This window comes from Gossypium hirsutum, chromosome A06 (genome assembly GCF_007990345.1).
Source record: "Gossypium hirsutum isolate 1008001.06 chromosome A06, Gossypium_hirsutum_v2.1, whole genome shotgun sequence".
Taxonomy (NCBI): domain Eukaryota; kingdom Viridiplantae; phylum Streptophyta; class Magnoliopsida; order Malvales; family Malvaceae; genus Gossypium; species Gossypium hirsutum.
Window position 1 is genome coordinate 124,832,299 of NC_053429.1, and position 25,308 is coordinate 124,857,606.

The 25,308-nt window shown below is 30.6% G+C and overlaps 1 protein-coding gene and 1 long non-coding RNA gene across 4 annotated transcripts; one reads left to right on the forward strand and one right to left on the reverse strand.

Moving 5' to 3' along the window:
* Window positions 1-51: 51 nt before the first annotated feature.
* On the forward strand, window positions 52-14,084 carry LOC121230797 (uncharacterized). 2 transcript variants are annotated; one of them, XM_041116234.1, is made up of 9 exons: window positions 52-347; window positions 498-600; window positions 3,008-4,127; window positions 4,243-4,454; window positions 5,441-6,101; window positions 6,648-6,990; window positions 8,803-8,882; window positions 11,552-11,746; window positions 13,127-14,084. In XM_041116234.1, exons 3-9 carry the CDS (start codon window positions 3,936-3,938, stop codon window positions 13,718-13,720), a joined length of 2,277 nt encoding a protein of 758 aa, XP_040972168.1. In that variant the 5' UTR covers window positions 52-347; window positions 498-600; window positions 3,008-3,935; the 3' UTR covers window positions 13,721-14,084. The 2 variants fall into 2 exon arrangements, with proteins under 2 accessions (XP_040972168.1, XP_040972169.1); XM_041116235.1 differs by lacking the exons at window positions 52-347; window positions 498-600 and having other exon boundaries at window positions 2,758-4,127.
* A 2,077-nt stretch (window positions 14,085-16,161) lies between these two features.
* On the reverse strand, window positions 16,162-24,451 carry LOC107942888 (uncharacterized). Of its 2 annotated transcripts, XR_005928936.1 has the most exons (3): window positions 24,267-24,441; window positions 20,598-23,977; window positions 16,162-20,077 (listed from the first exon to the last, which is right to left on the reverse strand). It is a non-coding gene; the product is annotated as an uncharacterized lncRNA (long non-coding RNA). The 2 variants fall into 2 exon arrangements; XR_001695930.2 differs by having other exon boundaries at window positions 16,162-23,977; window positions 24,267-24,451.
* Window positions 24,452-25,308: the final 857 nt, after the last annotated feature.

Sequence of the window (25,308 nt, forward strand, 5' to 3'; positions counted from 1 at the left end):
CTAATCAATGAAATCAATTTCATTTAAATGTATATTTTTTTACTTATTAACGGATACTAATCTATAGTATAAATTATCAAATCGTTGCTTGAAGTTTGATATTCGAATTTTAAAAATAAAAACTTAAACACTTCTCTTAATTTCCCTTTACTTTGCTATGCGCACTGTTTGGTGTTTAAAATATGTATTTTTTTAAAAAAATTTCTCTCTCATTTCTCTCTATCTCACCATAACCCTGAGTCTAGAACCAAACCCAACGATCTAATGTTGCTCATCGTCGACGGCGATGGTTTTTGAACAAAGGTTGTCAGATCTTCCCTTTCCATCTCGGCTTTTCATTTATCCAGGTATATTTACATAAAAAAAGGCTGGAAAACCCTAGATTTATGTTCAAATTTTGCGATTTCATACACAAAAAAAAAAGTTCCTCCGCCGCTCCAAATCGCCTGAAAATTTAATATGTTTTTAATTTTCTTCTTGCGGTTCCTGTTCGCCAGTTCCAAAAGTTCCAGGCTCTACCACTACCTGTCGTCTTCTCCGTCACTATGACCGCCGTGTCCCGTACGCAATGTGTAGCTGGCATCACCATGTCGAATACTGGTACAAGAGTTTTTGCGGGGCTGGCCGCCTCTTTCGGAATTCTTAAAATTTTTATACTAAAAAAACAAATATTTTGATTTTCAAAAGTTTAAAATTTGATATTTTTGTCCCATTCCAAATCAATAAGTTCAAATTAAAAGGAGGAGAAGAAGAAATTATTTGTGTGGTGAAAATGAAAAAAAGAAAAAGAAAAGAGATATGGTAATTTTATAAATTAAATAATTTTAAATGTTGAATAAAATTGTTAAAAATATTTAAAAGTTTATATTAATGAATTTTTATACTTTTTATTTTTCGTACATTTTAGAATTGGAAGAAGTTTTTTTAATTTAACTTTTATTTTTTAAAAATTTAACATTTAATATTGCTAAAATAGAATAATATATATTTAATTTTTTAAAATAAAATAAATCCATTATCACTATCTTTTATTTTTAACATGTTCAAATTCTTATATATAAAAAGGGTTTTTAATTGATTAAATTTATTAAAATTTAATTTAATATTTAAATAAATATTTTAAATACATTTTTATTTTTTTGAATTAATTATAAATTTTAATTTTTATAAATTAAATAAATGTTATCGAATTAATAATATATTCTAAAATTTAATAGTTTTATTGTTTGTTTTAAATCTTAATTATAATTAATTATAATTTTTAATTAATTATTAATTATTAATCTTGAGTATCTATATATAAAAATTAATTCAAATATAGACAGTAAAGATTAGTAATCAATAATAAATTATAAAATTTAATTAACATTTAAAAAAAATATTAAACCCTAAAATATAAATACCTAAAACAATATCAATTTGACAATTAGAACTATAAATTACTGAATATTTAATTCATGATTTGATGGTTAAAGTTTATCCATTTATTCATTTTGATACTAAATTTTTTTTCCTCAAATTATTATCTAAAGTACACAAATTTCTTAATTTGGTGTGCTTCTATTATATTTTTAATCAATTTTTTACAGACTTTAAATAGTAATTTCTTTTATTAAATATATACAAATTAAAAATATAAATATAATTTATAAAAAAATCAAAAAATAAAATAATTAAAATATTAGTTAAAATTAATAATAGTATTTTAAAAATATTTTAAGTATTTTAAAATTTGTTAATATATTAAAAAGTTTTTAAAAAATAAAATATTTAAATAATTTTGTAAAATTAATAAAAATGTAAAAAGTATTTAAATTTTATTAAAAATTGTAATATTGTAGAAATATTCAAAATATTAGAAATAATATTAAAAAATTTTCTATTATTCTTATATTATTTAAATTTTTTTTAAATAAATTTTAACTATTTTTAAATAATATTATTAATTTCAACTTTTTTTTTCAATTATCATAATTTTTTTGTAATTTTATTTTTATAAATATTTTTTATAATTTATTTTTCTTGTCTAGATTTTATTTATATTTTTAAAATATTTTATGTATTTATTTTCATTTTTATATGTTTTTAATGTGTATATATTTTTAATAAAAGAAATATTTATTTTTTTATATAAAGATGTCATGTGGTGCTTTTTAATTTACTGCCAAAATTTTTTTTTGAGTGGAGGTATATTTTAGGTACCAATTTGAAGTAAAAAAATTAAATATCAAAATAGAAAAAATGAATTATTCATTTTTAAGGGTTTAATATTTATATTTTAGGATTTAATGATTTTTTTTTGTTTTAAAAAATGAGTATCGAAATCTTATTAAAAAAAATTAAAAATTATCATATCGAAATTTATTATGTGTTATATATTTTAAAATTTTTATATAAAAGGTAAAATCATCTTTAAATTAATAAATTTCAATTTGTAAAGGAATGTTTAGGGTCGGACTTCAATATGATAATTAGAAGTGCTCATGGGTTAGGTTAAGTTCGAGTCAGACTTAAATATGATATTAACATACTTTAAGCTAACTTAAACTTAACCCAACTTGAAAAATGGATCTAAATATTACCTTAATCTCGTCAATATTTGTAAATAGTTAAACATAGCTCATTTTAAGTACACCTATATTAATTTTTTAAAAATTAAAAAAATTATATTATTTTTAATTTAATATTTAATAAATTTATATATTTTTTCATTTATTAAAATTTTATATAGGCATACCATCTTTTTAATGTTTACAATATAGTATTACATATTAGTATAAATTTAATATTTTTTTGTGTTATAAATTACCTAATATATACAAAAGCATAATAAAATATATTGTAAACTTAGAAAACGGGTTAAACTAAGTTCGAGTTTTGAATGTTCAAATCCAAGCTCAACTCATATTTTAACGAGCTTAAATTTTTTGTCTAATCTCAATTTTAAGATTATTTAAACTTATTTTTTCGGGCTTAACATTTTTACCGAAATTTTCTTAAATTTCAGGGCCGCCATCAACAGATCTAATATTATACTAACTGCCTTCAACAGATACAACTCCTTCCAACGACAATTAACTGATGAATTATATAAAATACAAAAAATATAAATATAAAATAATAAAAACGAACAATACTAACAATACAAATTTTTTATTAAAAAATAGTTTGTGTTATAAGGATTTTGAAAATTTTATGCTATTATTTAAGCTTTTAAATTAGTGTCACGAGTTTATCGAGTACTAATTTATTTATTGAATTTGAACTGTGTTATTTAGCATAAATAAAACATTAATTTTATTATTAAATCAAAATTTTATTTTAATATGATATTTTAATTTTAATTTTTTTAAAAATCTAATTCAGCTGTGAAAGTATTTGATAATTTTTAAATTGATACCATGCTTAAAATTATCGATTGACTTATCTCAACTCTGAGAAGATAAACTCATTTCAGCACGTTCGTACTGGTGCCTTCCTGGACCGGTAATAATAACAGCTAAATTAAGGCTCAATCCGCATTTATATTTTAATTTTATTATGGGTATTTTATTATCTGCATGCGTGTATTAGAATTTCCAGTTATTTTATTTTCTCATAAATATAGTGTTTTTTTTTTCACAATACATGGAATGAATCCTGGTTCATAACTGACAACGCTTGGTCAAGCTTTTTTCCAATTTATTTAAAAAAAATTGAATAGAGTGCAATGGTGCATTAATTCCGGAAGAGCAAGGAAAAGAAGAAGGAATAGTTTAAGGAGAATGAAGTATAGAAAGACAATTTCCTTTAGAATTTACTATTTTTTTTCTTAATTTTTTTCTCAAAAAAGTTTTAAGGAATAGTTTGTTTGTTTGTTTTCTCAAAAAGAAAAAAAAAAGGAATAAAATAGACACAAATGGAATTAAACATTAGATAAATAGGATCGAGAAAGGATGTTGAGTTGGTTCCTCGTTGGGTTTGTTGCGGGGATTTGTGCAATTCTGAGTTTTGAACTGTTGGTAGTGTTGTTTGTGTTGAATCTATTGAATCGTAAGATTAAACAAAGGATCAAAAAAGAAACTCATGCAGCAGATGCAGCAGTTCGTAATCCCCAAGATTCCTTTGATTCCATTTGCAACTTGCAGGTGTGTATGTATCCCCTTTATTGCTTAAATCATTATTGTTGATGTTGTTGTTGTTATAATTTTGTTTTTTTGGAGTTTTTTTTGGGATTTTAAATTCATTTTTATCCTGCCTTAGGGGATTGTTTGGGTTCTTGAACCAGGGAAAATTCCAACGAAGGAGCAGAAGAGAAAAAGGGAGACGGTGGAGGTTTCTCCTGCTCGAAGACATGCTAAAATCCAAGATGGTTATCTGACTTTGGCCAATTCTGATTCTTCTTGCACAATTATTCCCCTCAAGGGCTGCATCATTCAGGCTGTTTCTGCTACTAGTTTACCCTCAAGGAAATGGTATTGTCAATGTCCATGTATTTATTATATCAACACTTTTCTTATTTCAAACGAATTCATGACAAAACTAAACTTTCTATGTCAACATCAGTGATAATTTTCTCCCGTTCCCTGAAATTTACATAACATCAGTTTCATTTGAAGATTATAGATGCCAGACTTGCTTTGTTACCTTCATATCATGCCATACCGTTCTGATTTGATACTTCTGTTACACTTTTTGATAATGGTTGCTTTACTCGTTTCTTACTTTCCATAGGTAGTATTGGATATTGAATATTTTTCCAAATCTCCATCACAAAAGTTGACATGGCCTTTGTACTCCTCCAATTCGAGGAGGAGGATGACAGAGTTTGGTCCACCGTTTCTGAAGTTTGATTCAGATATCAATGCTCTTGTCCTCTTTCAACTTTTCCATTTGTAATCTTTGTGTCTTGAATATTTAACTTCTCTTGAATGTCATCATTAGTTATCTTGATTGTTTGAACTAAAGTTGGGTAGTAATTAGAGATAAAGTGGAAAATTGTTTGATGGAACATACAATTTGTACCAGCTGATACTGGGGTCCAAGTTGAAGTTATGGCTATCAAAGAATTAGTACTTCTGGCAAAAATAATGAATTTAAAAAAAAAAAAACCATTGTATTTGAATATGAATACAACGATATAAAAATATTTTAAATCAAATCATATGAAGGAATGTATAAATAGACATGTTTGTTTATATAAGGATTGCATTATATATCTTTATTTGAGACATTGTTATAAGACATTTCAAGTAGCTGTATATAATTTTGGATTTTTTGCTCCGCAAGTCCAAAATTTTAAACAAAAGACAAGTCGGACACTGACACATACCAATTTCAGATACTGATACTGAAGTCCATGTAACATAATTTGATATAGCTTAATACATTGATCTAGTTATATGCTTTCAAAACATTTGACTTAGCTTCATTTCTTTGCTTTGTATTAATGATTTCACAGGGCCAAGAGATATCCAATAAAAGTTGAGAGCAAGACTAAAGTAATTTACAATGCAAGTAAAATCATTTACCTATATCTAGATACTGCCTGGGAAAAGGAGTCATGGTGCAAAGGTCTTCGTCTTGCTTCATGTGAGGACAATGAAAAGCTGAACTGGTTCACCAAGTTGAATGTGGACTTCCAAGCTTATATGGCATTGCTAAACGCTGGATATTCCTCATTTATGAAGCCCTCCTTAGGTTTCAGTGCTGAGCCAATAGAGAAGGGAAGCAAGTCTGATGGAATATCAAAAGTTAAATTGTTTTGGAAAAGACTGTCAAGAAAGAGTTCAAAATCTGGTTCAGAAAAAAAGGGAAATTCGGGTAATCAATCCATCCGTGAAGAGAGAAAGTCCTTTGAGAAACAGCACCAATTTCAAGATTCAGTGTCAGGCAAGACGTCTAACAGTTCAACTGAAGAAAATATACCATTTACATTGCCACAAGGTTTTCCTCGTTCAGCAAGTCAAAGTTGTGCTTCTGTTATTTCTGATGCTGATTCTGAACTAGACAGGCTTAATTACGATGAAGGAATACTTTGCTGGAACTTGTTAATTTCTCGAATCTTTTTTGATATCAAAGGCAGTGCAGACTTGAAAAGTTCCCTTCAACAACGGATTCAGGTCGGACAGTCACCAAAGTTAGATGTTTTTCTTTTCTTCTCTTTTTTTCGTTTTCTTTCTTTCTTGTGCATGATATTGCCTCATCATGTTTTTTTTGGGTTTATTAGTTGCATTTTTTGAGTACGTCTACTCTGCTCATTTCAGTCCACCCTCCTTAAGTATAAAATGGAACATATTTTCTGCTGCTAGGTATAGTTATATTGACATTGTTTATTACCAATAAAAAATTTGCTTCAACTATTTGGTTCATTTTTCGGCCAAAAAAGGCAAAAAGAGAACCTATTTTGTTTCTAAAGGTATGTATTCTGAGTTTCTTGACTCAACCTCTTCTTTTATTAGTACATTACCTGGGATGGCAAATGCTTTGGCCAGTATTTTGGTCATCGATGAAGATTACATTTCTCTTGTGTGTACTTTTACTGCATTGATGTTTTGATTTAGATGTTCAATGGTCATTTTGACATCTACTTTTTTCTGTAATTAGTTCTTTTGGAAAGTATTTCAGTGTAAATTGATGATACTTGTGGTTATTTTTATGATTAACAGAGAACATTGTCCAATATGAGGACCCCTAATTACATAGGTGAAGTCGTTTGTACCAACATAGACATTGGGAATCTCCCACCTTATATCCATGCGATGAGGCTTCTTGGCAATGACATGAATGAGGTGTCGGCATTTGAGGTTGATATGGAATATTCTGGTGGAGCTCTGTTACGTGTTGAAACAAGACTTGAAGTTCGTGACCAAGATTTTCAGAAAGGCATAGTGGATACAACTTCAGAATCAAATTCTGTTGAGGATATGTCTTCGGACCTTCTTGAAGGATTTGAGCATTTTGGAAAGCATTTGAATCTTCCAAAAGAGGATATGGTCGACCCTAAAATTGGTTAGTATAATAATGATACTGAACTTTTATGCATTTCCCAATCAGCATGGCTCAGAAGATCTGCATGACACTTGCATAAGGTTTGTTAATTGTTCAATTATGAAGTAATTGTCAAAAAAATGGAGTCCCATTTATATTTAAAGTTCTTGGACACAAATTGGCAAAGATCAAAACTGAAACCGTCTACTGGAACATCACAACTTGAAAATATTCCTAGTTGGAAGGCCTTGTTGACTCCAAATCTCTTTCCTGGAGTTGTCCTCTCTTTCTAGCATGCCATTAATGATTCCCCTCTTGGTATAGGGCGTTTTATGGAGAGAAACAGGTAGGAAGACTATGTGTATGAGATGCTTATTCTCTTGGTTTCTTGATATCTACTTATAAGGTAACCCACAGTAGCTAGCCTAGTGGTCGGCTTTGTCATTTCAGATTCAGTAAACCATGAAGGAATCATTCAAAGGGATTTAGCCATAACTGATTGATTTGAGGAATTTTCCCTTGGAAAGATTTCATGCTTCAATTCAAAGGTGAGAGGAGAGTAATGTAGGACAACTTTGGTAGGATTTGATAGGACGGGGCGCATGTTTATTGTTGAATTATACTTAGTAATACTAAAAAAAAAGAGTAAAAAATGGATAAAGAAAAGAAACGACTCATAAGCTTCAAATCTACAGTTCTTTGATTGTATCAGACAAACAATAAAATGGAATAAGAACCTAAGCATCATATGCTGGGTTCCTTAGGAGTCACCTAACATTGATTGTATCGCACAACTCACAGTATCATGATGCTGAAAAAAGGTTCAAAATAATCTGTCTTCGCAAAGAAAGAGAACTATTTGAACTGTCTCCTACCCAGCCTAATGCTAAAAGAACTAGAACCCTTATTCTTAGTAGATCTTAAGATACTTTAATATCAAATAGAAAATTGACAAGCTTGACTTAAAACAAAAACCTAGTAGAATAAGGAGAACCAAACTAAAATACCAATCCATAAATTTAATGTGAAGTAACAAATACAATCCTAGATGTATAGAATATTAGAATTAAGGTCATAAATACAACCTAGTAACAAGCAAAATCTCATGTAAGTTAATCCCTCAATTCTACTTTGCATCCCATCATGTGTCTTTCTGAAATCTGCTTCTATGGCTCCATTGCAGTTGCCTAAAACTATATTGAATCTTGTGGTTCTGTTTGATTCCAAATATAGCTCAAGGAGCAGTTATGGCTGGTGCTTTGACTTTATTCACTATCCCCCAGTCTGACATGGAAAAAGACGTAAAGAAAGAAATAATGGGATAGAAATGAAGTGGTTCTTAGCCTAAACTGGAGATTATCTTTGTTTTGTTTGTATTTCAGCCAAGGAAAGAAATCAGATGACTTTAAAATAATACAATTTTATATCCTTGTTTTTCATTGAAGTTTAGGGATGTATTTGTAAAATTATACTAAATTTTATTAGTTAGTTTCCTTTATCTTCTAACCCATCTAATTTAGTAGATCTATGATTACAGTAGTTTGGAGAGGAATGTATGCATCACGATTTTAGGGCTTCTTTTACACCTCTTTCCACACTTGATTTTTCCACCTCAACAAGTTCAACATTTCACTTTGTTTCCCTCTTTTTTTTTTATTATTATTCAAAGGTGATGCTTTTCTTTCAAATGCACCCTTTTCTGTAGCTAAACATATTTCATCTAATTATAAATTCTAAATCGATTCTATACTTTTCTTTTTTTTTCCCTTCTGTTAATTTGTCTAGGATAAATGTGCTATTTTCATCTTTTGATTTACTTTCATTGAGTTTCAGATAGTGTAAAAGGCTCTAAGGGTACATTGATGTCTCGATGGAAGTCTGCCGTGAATAATGTAGCCAAACAGGTCTCACAGGTGTGTGTATCTCTTTGTACATATAGGTGTTTCAGCTTAAACAAATGCATAAAAATGGCATTCAATGGTTATGAAAGTATCTATGCAGAATTTCACTGAAAAATAGATAGTTCTTGCAAATTGAATAAGGGAACTTTATATCTGCCAGTCAAAGTTCTTTAAACTTGGTATTTAAGAATCTAGAGGGAACCCTTATTCTAGTTCTCAGTTGAATATAGAATAAGATAATCTATCATTTCTGCATCTGAATACTATCTTATTGAACATAAAATAAGAAATTTGAATATTATTTTGTTAGCAAATGTTTCTTTAGAGAAAGGAATCCCACAAAAATGAAAATGTTGAGACTCATTTATGTTCTGTTAGATGTGATAAGAGAGGTAATTCAGGTGCAACTCACATCCTTGATGATGGTAGCATTTTAATTGCAGAAGAAAATATTTTACCCACAGATATAGTGGTCTGGTAGCCTGCAAATTGAATATCTTTAATAGATGTTACCTGAAGTATCTCTTAAGCTGGCTCGTTCATGAATAGCATTGATAGAAAGCTTTTAGTTGCATGTTATGAAGTTCAGACACAGCTATATCATATTTATGTTTGACATGGATTTTCCCTAAAATGTCTGGATATGTATTTCATACTTCCCAATAAATTAAGAAATTTAAAATGAATGTTACTCCAGACACAATATGGATAAACAGTGAAGTCGCAAAAATTTAAAGAGGAACAAATGAAAGAGGGAGAATAGTATACAACAATATAATATTTGGTCTCGACCGATGTTCCACTCAGTTGAGAATCAAATTAGAGGTGAAATGTTAGGTGGAAGTTTATGTGATAGTTGGAATGGAAGAAGATGCAGCAGCTGCTAAAGAATATGGAGTTGAAGGAGTTGATGTTGGAGAAGATGGACTTGCTGCTTTATCAATGTTGAAAGGGAATCAAAATAATCCCTCTGTCCACATCACAAATAGGTCTAATCAATCAAGTAACGGATGTCAGTTTTTTTTCCCCATGTCATACTTATAGTTGAAGAAAAGCCTCCAAATCGCAATTATTTTTCTCTCACACAATCATTTGAAAAAAAATAAAAAACCTTTTTGGGTTCAGAACTGGCGCTAACTCAAGAATGCAGCTAGCCACCCATTCCCTTTGACTTTGAATCTTGAGGATTGTTCACGTTTTGGTGTTCCTCTGGTGTTTTAGATGTTTTGTCAAGGTTTTGCTACGTCTGTTGATGCTTGGCAAAATAGTATACACAGATATTTTGTTATTGCTGAGTGTTCATGCAACTTATATTGCATAGTAGTGTTATTCTGGCTGCAGAAAAAACAAACTAACAAGCAAATAAAAGATAAAATAACCTTTAAGGGCTTGGGTGAACCCTTAAAGTTCCTCATTTGAAGATGGAGTTCATCTTTTATTTGATGGTACTACTTTTAAAATGGTTGTCTCAGAGAAAAATTGACATTTACTAATTTGATTGATTGTATCCATACATAATGTGGTGGAAAGGTCTAAAATAACTTCTTGTAATGGTCACATGCTGGCTTTGCTTGTATCATATATTTTTTTTAACTTTAACATATATCATATTAAATATTTTAATTAATCAAAACTTATAAAAATATGTGTGTGAAACTAGATCATTCAGAATTTATAGAAATATTCTTCATATTTTCTTTTTCATCTTCAAATATGAAATAAAAATGGGTCAAAGTTTAAAATCTTTTACCAATAGAAAGTAAACATGTGACAGGTTTTTTTAGTTCAGTTTGATCGAGAAACATAAGTAATGACTATTATAATGTTAGATAGATCATACAGGTTCTTGTATTTGGAGGGCAGGCTGGCTGAAATTATTTCTGGCCGCAGTTAGTATATTTGCTATTGGATTAGATTTTAGGAGTCATGAGAGCGATTAGTTCTACCTGATTTTGTAGGAAACAGGCGTTTATGAATGGAATGGTTTAAAAAGTATGAGCAAATTTGAAGCAGCCATGGGGCAATTAGGTGGTTGTGAATGGTAATTTAAGGGCAATAGCACTTTTGTGTGGAAGTTTGCACTTCTGGGGTTTCTGATCAATGGCAATGAAGGCTGATTTCTTGCAATGCTTGAAAATTAAGATTCTGAATCTGACTAGTGGGGCTATTAGCCAGCAGAAAATCATAAAATATACAAGAAAGAAGATGAGTAAACCATCAAATGATAGGATTTTTAACCAAATACTCCTTACAATAGGACAATGATTCTTGAATTTTGGTGGGATTTTTTTAATTTTTGTCTTTAAACCTCAGATCATGTATGTTAGAAAGTAGGCAAAATATTTGCTGAAGTAAAAATATGATTAACTTCTTGTTGTTGAGACCTGTGATTCAGCCCCTTGATCTCAAGTGGATAGTTCAGATATTATTAACATGGTGATTTGTCATGCCATTATGTTCTTAACAAAACTTAGCTGGTTTTCGTATATGAACTCTATCACAGGTTAACGTAAGCAATAAACTACTGCTATATGGATGTTTCATTATGTTATAATGAATTGAGCATGCTTTTTAGTATGTCGCTACTAACATTAGTCAATAGTATTTGTTACTGTAAAGAAATATGTGTGTATGTGTGCGTGTGTTTTGGTGCCTAAACTAATAGATATTTCATATTGGAGGTGCCTTTGACTTTGTCAGTACGGGTTGCATCCCTTCGAGGAACACTGCGTTTATATATAAGGCCACCTCCTTCTGATCAGTTATGGTTTGGCTTCACATCAGTGCCTGATATAGAGTTTGTCCTGGAGTCTTCTATCGGGGATCACAAGATTACTAATGGACACATTGCTTTATTCTTGATCAACCGATTTAAGGTATGAACTTAATATTTACATAGTGACATATTGCTTTAAGACAAACATATATCTTATTATCTCATTTTTATTCCTTTAGTTTGCTTAATAAAGTTTACACGTGTATTTTTTCTTTTTAAAATTTTCTATTTATTACTGTAATTTTATTTACTTTTATAGTTTCTTTTTTCCATTATGTTGATCTCATTTAAGCAGTAGACATTAATATAAATAGATTTGTTTTCCACCCCTCCCATGCAGAGAAAAGAAAAAGGCTTATGATCAGACTGTTTGACTAATACACCTTATGTTCCCTAGTGTTTTAAGAGAAAACTTTTGTTACTTCATTGCTGAAATTTATCCAACTATTTATCTTTTTAGAAGATATGCAGTTAGTTAAGCAAATAGGAAGTTCTTGGAGTACTTTGTTTTACCACAATGCCATTTTTTAGTGTTTACTACATATCTTATTTTGCTAAAAGTACATGAATGTCCTTGTACTAAGAGTCAAATTCAAATTGCATTTTGTCTTATCTACTCAAAAAATGGGCAAATTAGTCTCTGTATATTATATCAAAAAAACAAATTGTTCATTCTATTAAAAATCCATGTCAGAATGAGGTACACTTGGCATGCCATGTGCAACTGTTTGGTTATTTTATACATTTTATCAAAAAGCAACTTGGTAATTTTATTAAAAATCTCATTCATTTCTACTATTAAGAATTGGTCCTTGAACGTCAGAATGAGGTACACATGGCACGTCATGTGTAATTGTTTAGTTATTCTGTACATTTTATCAAAAAGTAAACTGGCCACTCTATTAAAAGTTTCATTAATTTCTACTATTAAGAATTGGTCATTGTATGTCAGAATGAGGTACACATGGCACGACAATTGTAACTATATGGTTATTTTGTTAGCGTCAGTTTTTAATAATAGAAATGGATAAAACTTTTAATAGAAAGAACTAGTTTGCTCTTTGATATGATGTATAGAGACTAATTTGCCCATTTTTTAAGTAAATGAGGGTAAAATGCAATCTGACTTCTAATATTGGGGCCTTTATGGTACTTTTACCATAATATCATATCTTTTTGGAACTGCTAGTCCATTTTTTTAAACATGAAATATTTTCATATATTATTTTGGATATTGAGATTGAAGATGGTATAGTTATTGTTATGCATATTTTGGGGGCAAACTTGCCCTTTCAATTATTTGTATAGATTATTTTGATGACTTGCATGCATCATCTTACAAAGCCAGTCACGACTTTTTCAAGCTATAGTGAACATAATATCTGTTAGCCACAAGCATAAGTTATATTTGCTGGATTCAGCACTAATCCAATGAAAGTTGACTAGTGAGTTTTGGCTTATGCCTCCATCATCTGTGTAGGCTGCTATACGGGAAACTATGGTGCTTCCAAACTGTGAAAGTGCATACATTCCATGGATGATGGCAGAAAAAGATGATTGGATCCCTAGAAATGTTGCCCCATATATATGGCTCAATCATGACTCGTCATCATCTTCTGATATTAAAACACCGCGTGAAGCTCCAGGTCCTCATGTTACTGAATCGAGAGCAAATGAAAATAGTGGGAGAGAGAGAGACTCACATTATGATCTAGAAAGCAAGGATTTGCTTCAGGGAGGATCAATGGAATCTTCAGGTAGACTATCATCAAGTTCGTGCCCCACGCTTTCTCCTTGTGGAAGTTGGAGGTCATTGCAAGATCTAGGAGTTCCTTATCCATCTGATGAACTACATGAATCAGGGCAACAGAATGGAGCGGAGACTTCATACCCCGCATTCTATAGCAGGTCTTTGAAAGAGTTAGAAACGCCGACCGAGGACATTGATGACAATGATTGGGGGCCGAAGCTGGGGAGGAGGGCAAAATTGCGTGATTTTAGGAAGAAAATGGGGGAAAAACTCGGCGAAAAGAAACGTCACATGGTTGAGAAGATGAAACACAAAGGATCTTGAGTTGTGTTGATCCAAAAGGAACTAACCCAAAAGGTATTTTTTTTTTCAGCTAATTTTTAAAGAGCTTATATTATAGGATGGATGGATGGATGGTGTGGGGGTTTGTTTGTTTATTAGATATAAGTATAATCCATTCAAATTCATTGCTTCATCAAATACAACAAACTTACTATTCTATATTTACCTGCTATAGACCATTGTTAATGTTATACATTACCATTTTTTTAACCTTTTAAATATAGTAAATGTATAGAAAGGTTTATACATCTTTGGATTCAACTAGATGGGCAAATCATGTATTCCCAAGTGTATCAAACAATTTATTTTGATGTGAAATCATAACTTCCCATGATTTTGTTTTCAATCTTAGAAGACAGTGTTTCATTTACAAATATGCTTATTTTTTTAGTTCATTTTACAAATATACATGACAATCAATAAGTTTTGTTGCACTCCAAAAATTGAAGTAATATGTACCTAAAAATAATTAATCTTGAAGATCAAATCCCATTAACGATTAGATGACATCTCATATTTAACGGTTTTACAACATTTTCAGTAACAATATATAACGATCCAAAATCTATGGACATCGGAAAAGTACATTATCGGGCCTCTGTCTTAGTAAACCGAGTTAGTAAATAATCATTAGGAGTAATTATGAGTTTAATAGTGTGTTTAATTAGATTTTGTGTTTAATTAGATTTTTATTTAGTGAATTTCAAAGTAATTAGAAAAAAGGATTAAATTGAATAAAGAATGAAAGTTTAATTATAGATTAAAAGAAAGTAAAAAGGGCTAAAATGATACTTAAGCCATTTATATGAAATGAGGCGGCATATATGCATTAAAATGTAAGATTTTTGTTTTAATTATATATATTAATTTATAGTATTATTAATTTATAACTTAAATAAGTAAATAAACCAAAACATGCCAATTGTATGGTTATAATTAAATATATGTGTAAACTATAAGAAAATACACTTGTAATATATTTGTATATTTTTTTAAATAATAAGTAAAAGATATCTATTGATGATTATTATTTAATTGATATTATATTAGTGAATAAATTAATAAGTTGACAAATGTAGGATAATGAGATGATACATGTCTAATAATATGTATAATACAATTGTAATAAAAGTATTATTTATTAAGTAGATATTTATTATTTATTATTAATAAGTTAAAGATATTTATTAGATAAATAATTAAAATTATAAGATTTTTGGTATGAAAAACAAATTAGATAATGACATTTGTAATAATATGAATATATATATTTGTATTATAATTATGTATTTACTTAAATTTTAAGTTAAAAGATATTTATTAATTAAATATTGATATTATAAGATTTTTATTTGTTAAATAAATAGAAGGAAGACAAATGAATAGAAATATTAGTGTACAAATGTACAAAGATACATATATACAAATGTCTTAATTATATTGTTATTAAATAGATATTTTATAATTATTAAATTAACTTAAATATAAATATAAAATAAAGCACTAAAGCATAAATAAATAAATAAATAAAGAAGAAAGAAACAGAGAAAGCCATTCGAAAGTGGGAAAGAAAATGGAAGGAAAGAAGAAAGGGAATTTTGAGGTTTTAAAGCTTGAAGTTTAATTGGTAAGTTTAATCAAGTTTTTTTTTTTATAAATTTGATATTTTTGGAATCCTAGAGTGAAATACTCTTGGATTTAAGTTGAAATTTTGAAAGTTAATAGATTTTTGAGTAGGGTTTATGTTGAACAAATGATGGAATTGGGGGTTTATTTGATAGAAATTTTGATTGGAATTGAATAAAGGATTGAATTGTAAACTAAGCTATAAGTTTTACGGATTAAATTGAAATAAATTCGAAATTATGAAAATATGATAAAAAATAAATAGTTAAATGTGAGTTTGACAAGAAATTGAGTAGCAAAAAGGTATGAATTGAGAAAGAAAAATATATAGGTTTAGTTAGGATTAAATTTGAAATTAAAGTAAAAGTTAGATAAAAATTTCAGCAATTAAATTGTGTTGTGTTAATGATTGTGAAATTATTTTAATTTTTTGTAGCTAATATCGAGCCTAAAGCATCGGCCCAAAAAGGAAAAGAAAAGATCGTCGAGGATTAAATCAGAAGGAAATTCTAGTTTGTATCACTATAATTCAAACTTTATCATTATTATGTGTTTAATTTACTAATTATGTGTGGTAAGTATTTAAGGTAAGTGTTTAGTAAAATGATAAATTTATGATTGGGTACTGAAATTGAGATTGATACTGAACTGAATTATGGAATACTGAATATTGTTTTGAATACTGAATTGAATTGTAAAGTTACTGAATATTGTCATGTGAACTGCATTGAACTATGAAAGTACTGAAGTGATGAATTACTGCAGTACTGTGAAACTGATTGAAATAAGGAATTATATTTGATACTGAACTGAGATGGAAATTGTACTGAAAAGTGAATTAAATACCTTATTAACTAGTCAGGCTAGTCGGATATAGTTGGCATGCCATAGGATGTGGAAGAGTACGGGTTTTTGCCGACTTACTGATCAGGCACTTATGTGCCGACTACTGTTACTGTTACCAATTCGACACTTTGTGTGTCGAATACTGCTACCGTTACTATTACAGATTTAGGACTTTGTGTGTTGAATAATGTTACTGTTACTGCTTCCGTTACTGATTACTATTTAGGTACTATGTACCGTTAAGGCACAATGTACCGTACTAGTGTGTTGGTTGGAATCCGTGTATCCACTAAGTATGAGTCAAGTTAATAGGGACAAATGAAATAAATTTACTGATAAAACTAAATTTGAATAATATGACATATGTGAAAGGTGAGAATTGAAATAAAGAAATAAGAATAGTATATATATAATCAAATGACAACATAAAAAGATTGAATTGTTCATTAAGTGATGATAATTGTAATGTAAAAGTATGTGTGTGATTTAATGTATTTAATTATAAATTGAATTATAGTGATACCACTGAGTATATGCATACTCAGCATACAGTTGTATCTGTGCGTAGGTTGTAGAAGTCAAGTATTGAACCAACATCCAAAGCCAGACCCGATTTCAGTAAACTTTTGGTGATGCATATTTTCTTTTGATGATGTGGCATGTACATAAGATGTGTATAAATGTTATTATGTTTTGAATATAAATGATTAAAAATGTTAGCATTACAAGTCTAAGAATTATAATGAAAGAAGTTTATCCATTTCAATTTAATTAGTACATTAATAAATTTAAATTGATATTATATTGATTGAGTTTGATTAGAAAGTATTTAGAATAGAAAATGAGTATGTGAAATGAGTTGGTTGAATTGATTATGTTTGAAATGGATACGATTTTAATTGCAGGGGGTTTTATGTAAAAATAAGCATAAATGCTGTCGAAATTTTTAAAAAAAAATTCTGGAGTACTTGAATGAGTCCCGTTTCACTTTTAATACATGTTTTAGACTTCGAAAGTTAATTATAGGGACTTAGTTATTAAATTATACTATGAATGTTATTTTATTTGTGAATTATTCGTAAGTTGTCTGATATGTCCGGTAATGCCTCGTAACCCTATTTCAGCGATAGTTCGGGGTTAAAAAGTGTTACAATTATTGGTATCAGAGCTAAGGTTTAGCCGATTCTCAGACTAAATCAAGCTCGTAAATGAGTCTAGAAGTAGATGCCACATTTAAGTCGAAACTGAGTCGAGTTTTTGGATGCTAATATATTTATTTGATTTTGTTTTATAGATAAAATGTCAGATGAAAGAATGGATGATGAAATGTATACTAGAAGTCGAGAATTTGAAGAAACTGAATCCGTTACACCTAGTGTGAATCCGTTAGATAATCAACCTCCTAACGTAGGAAGAGAAAGAGATGACTCATAACTGTTAAGAGCTATAGCCGATGCATTACAGCGTGTAACGGGAACTGTACCTGTTATTACATCAATACCTACTATTAGAAGGGCCCCGATTAAAGAGCTACGAAAATATGGTGCCATGAAGTTTTTAGGACTAAAAGGAATTGATCCGTCCGCTACTGAAAATTGGACGGAATCAACAAAAAGAGTTTAGCAACAATTAGATTGCACCCCCGAGAGAGTCTAATATGTGTTGTATCACTGTTACAAGGAGAAATGTATCTCTGGTGGGAATCTGTGGTTAGGCATTTTCCGGATGATCAAGTAACCTAGGACTTATTTCAAAAAGAATTTCAGAAGAAGTATTGGGGAAATGTACATCGAAGAAAAAAAGTAAGAGTTTTTAGTACTGAAACAGGGTAATATGTCAGTACAGGATTATGAACGAGAGTTCTCTAGACTGAGCAGGTATGCTTCAGAATATGTTCCAACCGAGGCTGATAGTTGTAAATGATTTTTACAGGGACTGCGAAATGAAATCAAGATTCAATTGGTAAGTCTCAGAATTACTGAACTTGTTGATCTGGTTGAGCGAGCGAAAATGATAGAACAAGTACTGGGCCTGGATAAAAAGTCAGAAATGGGTAAATTAGCTGGGAAACGTATGGGAACTATTAGTTCTAATCCATTACCGAAGACATTCAGAGAATTAAGAAGTGGTTGGAGATCAAGCTTTTGTTCTGATAGGGGTGACAAAAGCAGAGGAAAACAAATTACTATCTCCACCGGTAGTGTAAAAGCTCCACCCCGAGAAAGTGAAAATTCTAAATGTAATTATTGTGGGAAAAGACATTTTGGTAAATGCTGGAAGAAAATTGGAGGATGTTTCCATTGTGGCTCTACTGAACACTTTGTTAAAGATTGTTCGGAAACTCAGAATAGTACACCTGCCACATCTCAGATATTAGTGTCGACTGCCAGAGGTAAAGGAATGTCTAGAGGAGGTTCTGTTTCAAGGAGAGGAGGAGCTAGTAGAGGCAATGATATAGCTACATAGCAATCTAAAGCCAGAGCTCTAGCTAAAGCTTATGTAGTCAGAACTCGGGAAGAAGACAATGCTCACGATGTGGTGACAGGTATATTTTTACTATATTTTGAGCCTGTTTATACTTTGATTGATCCTGGATCTTTACACTCGTATATTAATTCAAAATTAGTAGAGCTGGGGAAATTAAAAATAGAAATGTCTAAAGTCTCAATAGAAATATCAAGTCTATTGGGACAAATAATATTAGTTAATTAGGTATGCCCGAGATGCCCGCTAATGATATATGATAAAACTTTTCCAGTGGATTTATTAATAATGCCTTTTGGGGATTTTGATGTTATACTGAATATGGACTGATTAGTTAAACATGGGCTAATTTTGGACTGTTATAAAAAGAAATTCAGTGTTCAGACTGAAGATGGTGATAGTGTTAAGGTAAATGATAAAGCTTTATGAAATTGAAGCTTTATGATCAATGTCTAAGAATTATAATGAAAGAAGTTTATAAAGCTTCAATTTCATAAAGCTTTCTTAACATTGATCATTCCAGCTAAACGGAACATTCTTTGGAATAAATTTGTCATCAGTAAAGCTATTTTTGAAAATTCATTCACAAACCTTCGATAATACCTAGCTAATCCAAGAAAACTACGTACCTCTGACACATTTTTGGGAGTTTTCCACCGGACGATTGCTTCAATCTTCTTTGGATCAACTCTAATTTCATCTGCTGATACCATGTGACCAAGAAATACCTCCTCTGATAACCAAAATTTGCATTTACTCAATTTCCCATACAATTGTTTCTCTCGTAACGTTTGCAAAACAATTCGGATATGCTGCTCATGTTCAGATTCGGACTTTGAATATACCAAAATGTCATCAATAAAAACTACCACGAACTGATCCAAGTACAGCTAAAAAATTCGATTCATAAGATCCATAAAAGCAGCTGGGGCATTTGTTAACCCAAATGGCATCACTAAGAACTCGTAATGACCATATCTTGTACGAAATACTATCTTTGGTACATCACTTTCTTTCACCTTTAACTGATAGTAGCCCGATCTTAAATCAATCTTTGAAAATACTAAAGCTCTTTTCAATTGATCAAATAAATCATCAATACATGGTAACGGATATTTATTCTTGATTGTTACCTTTTTTAATTGTCGATAATTAATACACAACTGGATCGAACCATCTTTCTTTTTAACAAATAATACTGAGCTCCCCACGGTGAGGTACTAGGTCGTATAAAACCTCGTTCTAGTAAATCTTGCAGTTGTACCTTCAACTCCTTCAATTCAATAGGTGACATACGATATGGAGGTATTGCCACTAAATCTGTACCCAAGTATACTTCGTTCACGAATTCAACTTCCCGATCAGGAGGTAATCCAGGTAACTCTTCAAGGAATACATTAGGAAATTCACATACAGTTCAAATCTGACTACACTGACTTCCGACTGAATCAAAATTAATAACATATGCCAGATATGTTGTGCAACCTTGATGAATCAACTTATTAACTTTAATTGCTGATATGATTCAAGCTAACCCATTGGTACGGATTCCATTTACCTCAACACTATCACCATCTTCAGTCTGAACACTAAATTTCTTTTTATAACAGTTCAAAATTACCCCATGTTCAGCTAGCCAGTCCATACCCAGTATAACATCAAAATCCTCAAAAGGCATTATTAATAAATCTACCAGAAAATTTTTATCATATATCATTAGCGGACATCTCGGGCATACCTAATTAACTAATATTGTTTGCCCCAATGGACTTGATACTTCTATTGAGACTTTAGACATTTCTGTTTTTTATTTTCCCTACTCTACTAATTTTGAATTAACATGAGTGTGAAGATCCAGGATCAATCAAAGTATAAACAGGCTCAGAATACAGTAAAAATATACCTGTCACCACATCATGAGCATTGCCTTCTTCCCGGGTTCTGACTACATAAGCTCTAGCTGGAGCTCTGGCTTTAGATTGTTGTGTAGCTATATCACTGCCTCTACCATCTCCTCCTCTCTTCGAAACAGAACCTCCTCTGGATATTCCTCTGCCTCTGGCAGTCGATACCGGTCTTTGAGATGTGGCAGGTGTACTATTCTGAGTTTTTGAACAATCTTTAACAAAGTTTTTAGTAGAGCCACAGCAGAAACATCCTCCGATTTTCTTCCAACATTCACCAAAATGTCTTTTCCCACAATATTCGCATTTAGAATTTTCACTTTCCCGGGGCGGAGCTTTTACACTACCGGTGGAGACAGTAATTTGTTTTCATCTGCTTTTGTCACCCCTATCAGACCGAGAGCTTGTTCTCTAACCACGTCTTGATTCTCTGAATCTTTTCAGCAATAGATTAGAACTGGTAGTTCTCATACGTTTCCCAACTAATTTACCCATTTCTGACTTTTTATCCAAGCCCAGTACTTGTTTTATCATTTTCGCTCGCTTAACTAGATCAACAAGTTCAGTAATTCTGAGACTTACCAATTGAATATTGATTTCATCTCGCAATCCTCAGAGAAATTGTTTACAACTATCAGCCTCGATTGGAACATATTCTGAAGCATACCTACTCAATCTAGAGAACTCTCGCTCATAATCCAGTACTGATATATTACCTTGTTTCAGCACTAAAAACTCTTACTTTTTTTTCGATGTACATTTCCTCAATATACTTCTTCTGAAATTCTTTTTGAAACAAATCCCAGGTTACCTGATCATCCGCCAAATGCCTAACCATAGATTTCCACCAGAGATACGTTTCTCCTTGTAACAGTGATACAACACATATCACTCTCTCGGGGGGTGCAACCTAATTGTTGCAAAACTCTTTTTGTTGATTCCATCTAATTTTCAGCAGTAGACGGATCAATTCCTCTCAATCCCAAAAACTCTGTGGCACCATATTTCCGTAGCTCTTTAATCAGGGCCCGTCTGACAGTAAGTACTGATGTAATAGCAGGTACAGTTCCTGCTACACGCTGTAATGCATCGACTATAGCTCTTAACAGTTGTGAGTCATCTCTTTCTCTTCCTACGTTAGAAGGTTGATTATCTAACGGATTCACACAAGGTGTAGCAGATTTAGTTTCTTCAAATTCTCGACTTCCAGTATACATTTCCTGTTCAACATCATCCATTTTTTCATCTGACATTTTATCTATAAAACAAAATCAAATAAATATATTAGCATCCAAAAACTCGACTCAGTTTCGACTTATATGTGACATGTACTTCTAGACTTATTTACGAGCTTGATTTTAGTCCGAGAATCGACTAAACCTTAGCTCTAATACCAACAATTGTAATACTTCCTAACCCCGAACCGTCGCTGAAACAGGGTTACGAGGCATTACCGAACATATCAGACAATTTACGAATAATTTACAAATAAAATAACATTCATAGTATAATTTAATAATTAAGTCCCTGTAATGAACTTTCAAAGTCTAAAACATGTATTAAAAGTGAAACGGGACTCATTCAAGTACTCTAGAATTTTTTTTAAAATTTCGACAGCATTTATGCTTATTTTTACATAAAACCCCCTGCAATTAAAACCGTATCCATTTCAAACATAACCAATTCAACCAACTCATTTCACATACTCAGTTTCTATTCTAAATATTTTCTAATCAAACTCAATCAATATAAATCAATTTAAATTTATCAATGTACTAATTAAATTAAAATGGATAAACTTCTTTCATTATAATTCTTAAACTTGTAATGCTAACATTTTTAATTATTTATATTCAAAACATAATAACCTTTATACACATCTTATGTACATGCCGCATCACCAAAAGAAAATATGCATCACCAAAAGTTTACTGAAATCTGGTCTGGCTTTGGATGTTGGTTCAGTACTTGACTTCTACAACCTACGCACGGAAACAACCGTATGCTGAGTATGCATATACTCAGTGGTATCACTATAATTCAATTTATAATTAAATACATTAAATCACACACATACTTTTACATTACAATTATCATCACTTAATGAACAATTCAATCTTTTTATGTTGTCATTTGATTATATATATACTATTCTTATTTCTTTATTTCAATTCTCACCTTTCACATATGTCATATCATTCAAATTTAGTTTTATCAGTAAATTTATTTCATTTGTCCCTATTAACTTGACTCGGACTCAGTAGATACACGGATTCTAACCAACACACTAGTACGGTACATTGTGCCTTAACGGTATATAGTACCTAAATAGTAATCAATAATGGTAGCAGTAACAAAAACAGTATTCAACACACAAAGTGCTAAATCTGTAACAGTAAAAGTAACAGTATTCGACACACAGTGTCGAATTGGTAACAGTAACAGTAGTCGGCACATAAGTGCCTGATTAGTAAGCTGGCAAAAACCCGTACTCTTCCATATCCTATGGCATACCAACTATATCCGACTAGTTAATAAGGTATTTAATTCACTTTTCAGTACAATTTCCATCTCAGTTCAGTATCAAATATAATTCCTTATTTCAATCAGTTTCATAGTATTGCAGTAATTCATCACTTCAGTAATTTCATAGTTCAATGCAGTACACATAACAATATTCAGTAACTTCACAATTCAATTCAGTATTGAAAACAATATTCAGTATTCCATAATTCAGTTCAGTATCAGTCTCAATTTCAGTACCCAATCATGAATTTATCATTTTACTAAACACTTATCTTAAATACATACCACACATAATTAGTAAATTAAACACATAATAACGATAAAGTTTGAATTATAGTGATACAAACTAGAATTCTTTTCTGATTTAATCCTCGACAATCTTTTCTTTTCCTTTTTGGCCGATGCTTTAGGCTCGATATTAGCTACAAACAATTAAAATAATTTCACAATCATTAACACAACACAATTTAATTGCTGAAATTTTTATCTAACTTTTACTTTAATATCAAATTTAATCCTAACTAAACCTATATATTTTTCTTTCTCAATTCATACCTTTTTGCTACTCAATTTCTTGTCAAACTCACATTTAACTTGTTGGTCCCAATTCATACCCGGCCCAGACCCAAATATTTAGAACCCAAAATATAAAAACAAACCCATTAACCACTTAAACTAAACCTTAGGCCCAGTACATAAATAACCCAACACGCAAATCAGTTGACTCAGGTACCAGCAAACCCTAAACAGCAGCAGGTCGATGCGCCGCAAGCCAACTCGCACCTTCGAGCCGTGCGCCACCAGCAGTCCCTCTTTTTCGCGCCTCATACTCCCGATATATCCGCAAGTACACCTACAACAAGAAAAGACAACAATAGAATATTTTCATTGTATTTCTAGGCTATAAAAGGCCATTGTAAACAATGAAAAAGGGAGGTTTTTTCGGTCGGAATCAAGAGAAATACAGAAAAATATACCAGATTTCTGAGTAAACTTTTAATACCATCCAATAGAATCAAAAGTGATTATCGTTTTTTTTCAAGGTTTTTAGCCCTTTGTTGTGCATCTACATTTTTTTCCCTTCTTTTTCTTACTTTTGAAAATAATCAAACAAAGTTTTAAAAGAGAAAGGAGGGGCTTACCTGGACTCCCGTGCGTGCTACTGGCCACCAAATCCAGTGGTGGAGCGGCAGCGGTTGAAGGTTGCGATGATGGGCGTGGGTCATGTCCCTAGCAGAAGAAAAGGGGTGAAAGTCCCTTTGTTTTCCTTTCAATTTCAGCAAATAGAAATGGGGAGGGGTTTTCTTTAATTTTAGTTTTAAATGGCAGACAACCATCATTTATTCTGCCTTTAATTGCAAGGGGAATAGCTCCATTTCATTTTTTGGTTTTATTGCGCATTAGGTCCTCCCTTGTTGTGTGGTCACTTGATTGGGCCCTTTTGTGCTCTTTTCTTTTTTTCTTAAAATTGGCCCCGAATATTTGCGCGCCAATTCAATTTGGTACAAGCTGAAACGCTGTGTTTAAGAGGCTTGGGACATTTTCCATTTTGGTCCCCAATACGCACGTCACATTTCGGTCCCCCTAACCCTTTTTTTATTCCAATCTTGGCCCAATAACTCCCATTTTAATTTCAATTAAGCCTCATTTTGATTATTTAAACACTTTTAGCACAAAATTAATTATTTTTTTGTTTGTAATATTATTCTTTTATTTTATTTCATTATATCCTATTATTTTTTAGTTTTTTTATCCTACCATTTATTTTATTATTTTTATTATACTGTTATCCATTATATCTATTATTTTACTTGTATATTGTTTTGGTTCCCCTAATAATCTTTTTTTTTACAGTTTATTTTAAACTATTATATAATTACTATTAATCCTTTTTTTAAAAGTTAATTATTTTGATCTTTTATATCCATTGGCTATATTATTTATGTTTACCAATAATTATTGTCTTCTGTACTATTTATTTTAAAGTATCACATTGTTATTATTATTTTTCTTCTATACATTTTTATTAATTATTTTAATATAGTTTTTCCATTTTTTTATTTTACCATTCACCACTATCATTTTACTATATATGCATATTTACTAAAGTTTTATTTAATTATACTTATTTTTTCATTATATGTATATATTTTACTAAAAATTAATTATTTTTAATATAGTTTT

What these genes read in the sequence shown, in the direction of transcription:
- LOC121230797 (XM_041116234.1), top strand. Translation starts at nt 3,936, where the DNA reads ATGTTGAGTTGGTTCCTCGTTGGGTTTGTTGCGGGGATTTGTGCAATT. An exon ending in TATGGTCGACCCTAAAATTG is followed by an intron (nt 6,991 to 8,802) that starts GTTAGTATAATA and finishes ATTGAGTTTCAG; the next exon opens with ATAGTGTAAAAGGCTCTAAG. An exon ending in TAGCCAAACAGGTCTCACAG is followed by an intron (nt 8,883 to 11,551) that starts GTGTGTGTATCT and finishes TTCATATTGGAG; the next exon opens with GTGCCTTTGACTTTGTCAGT.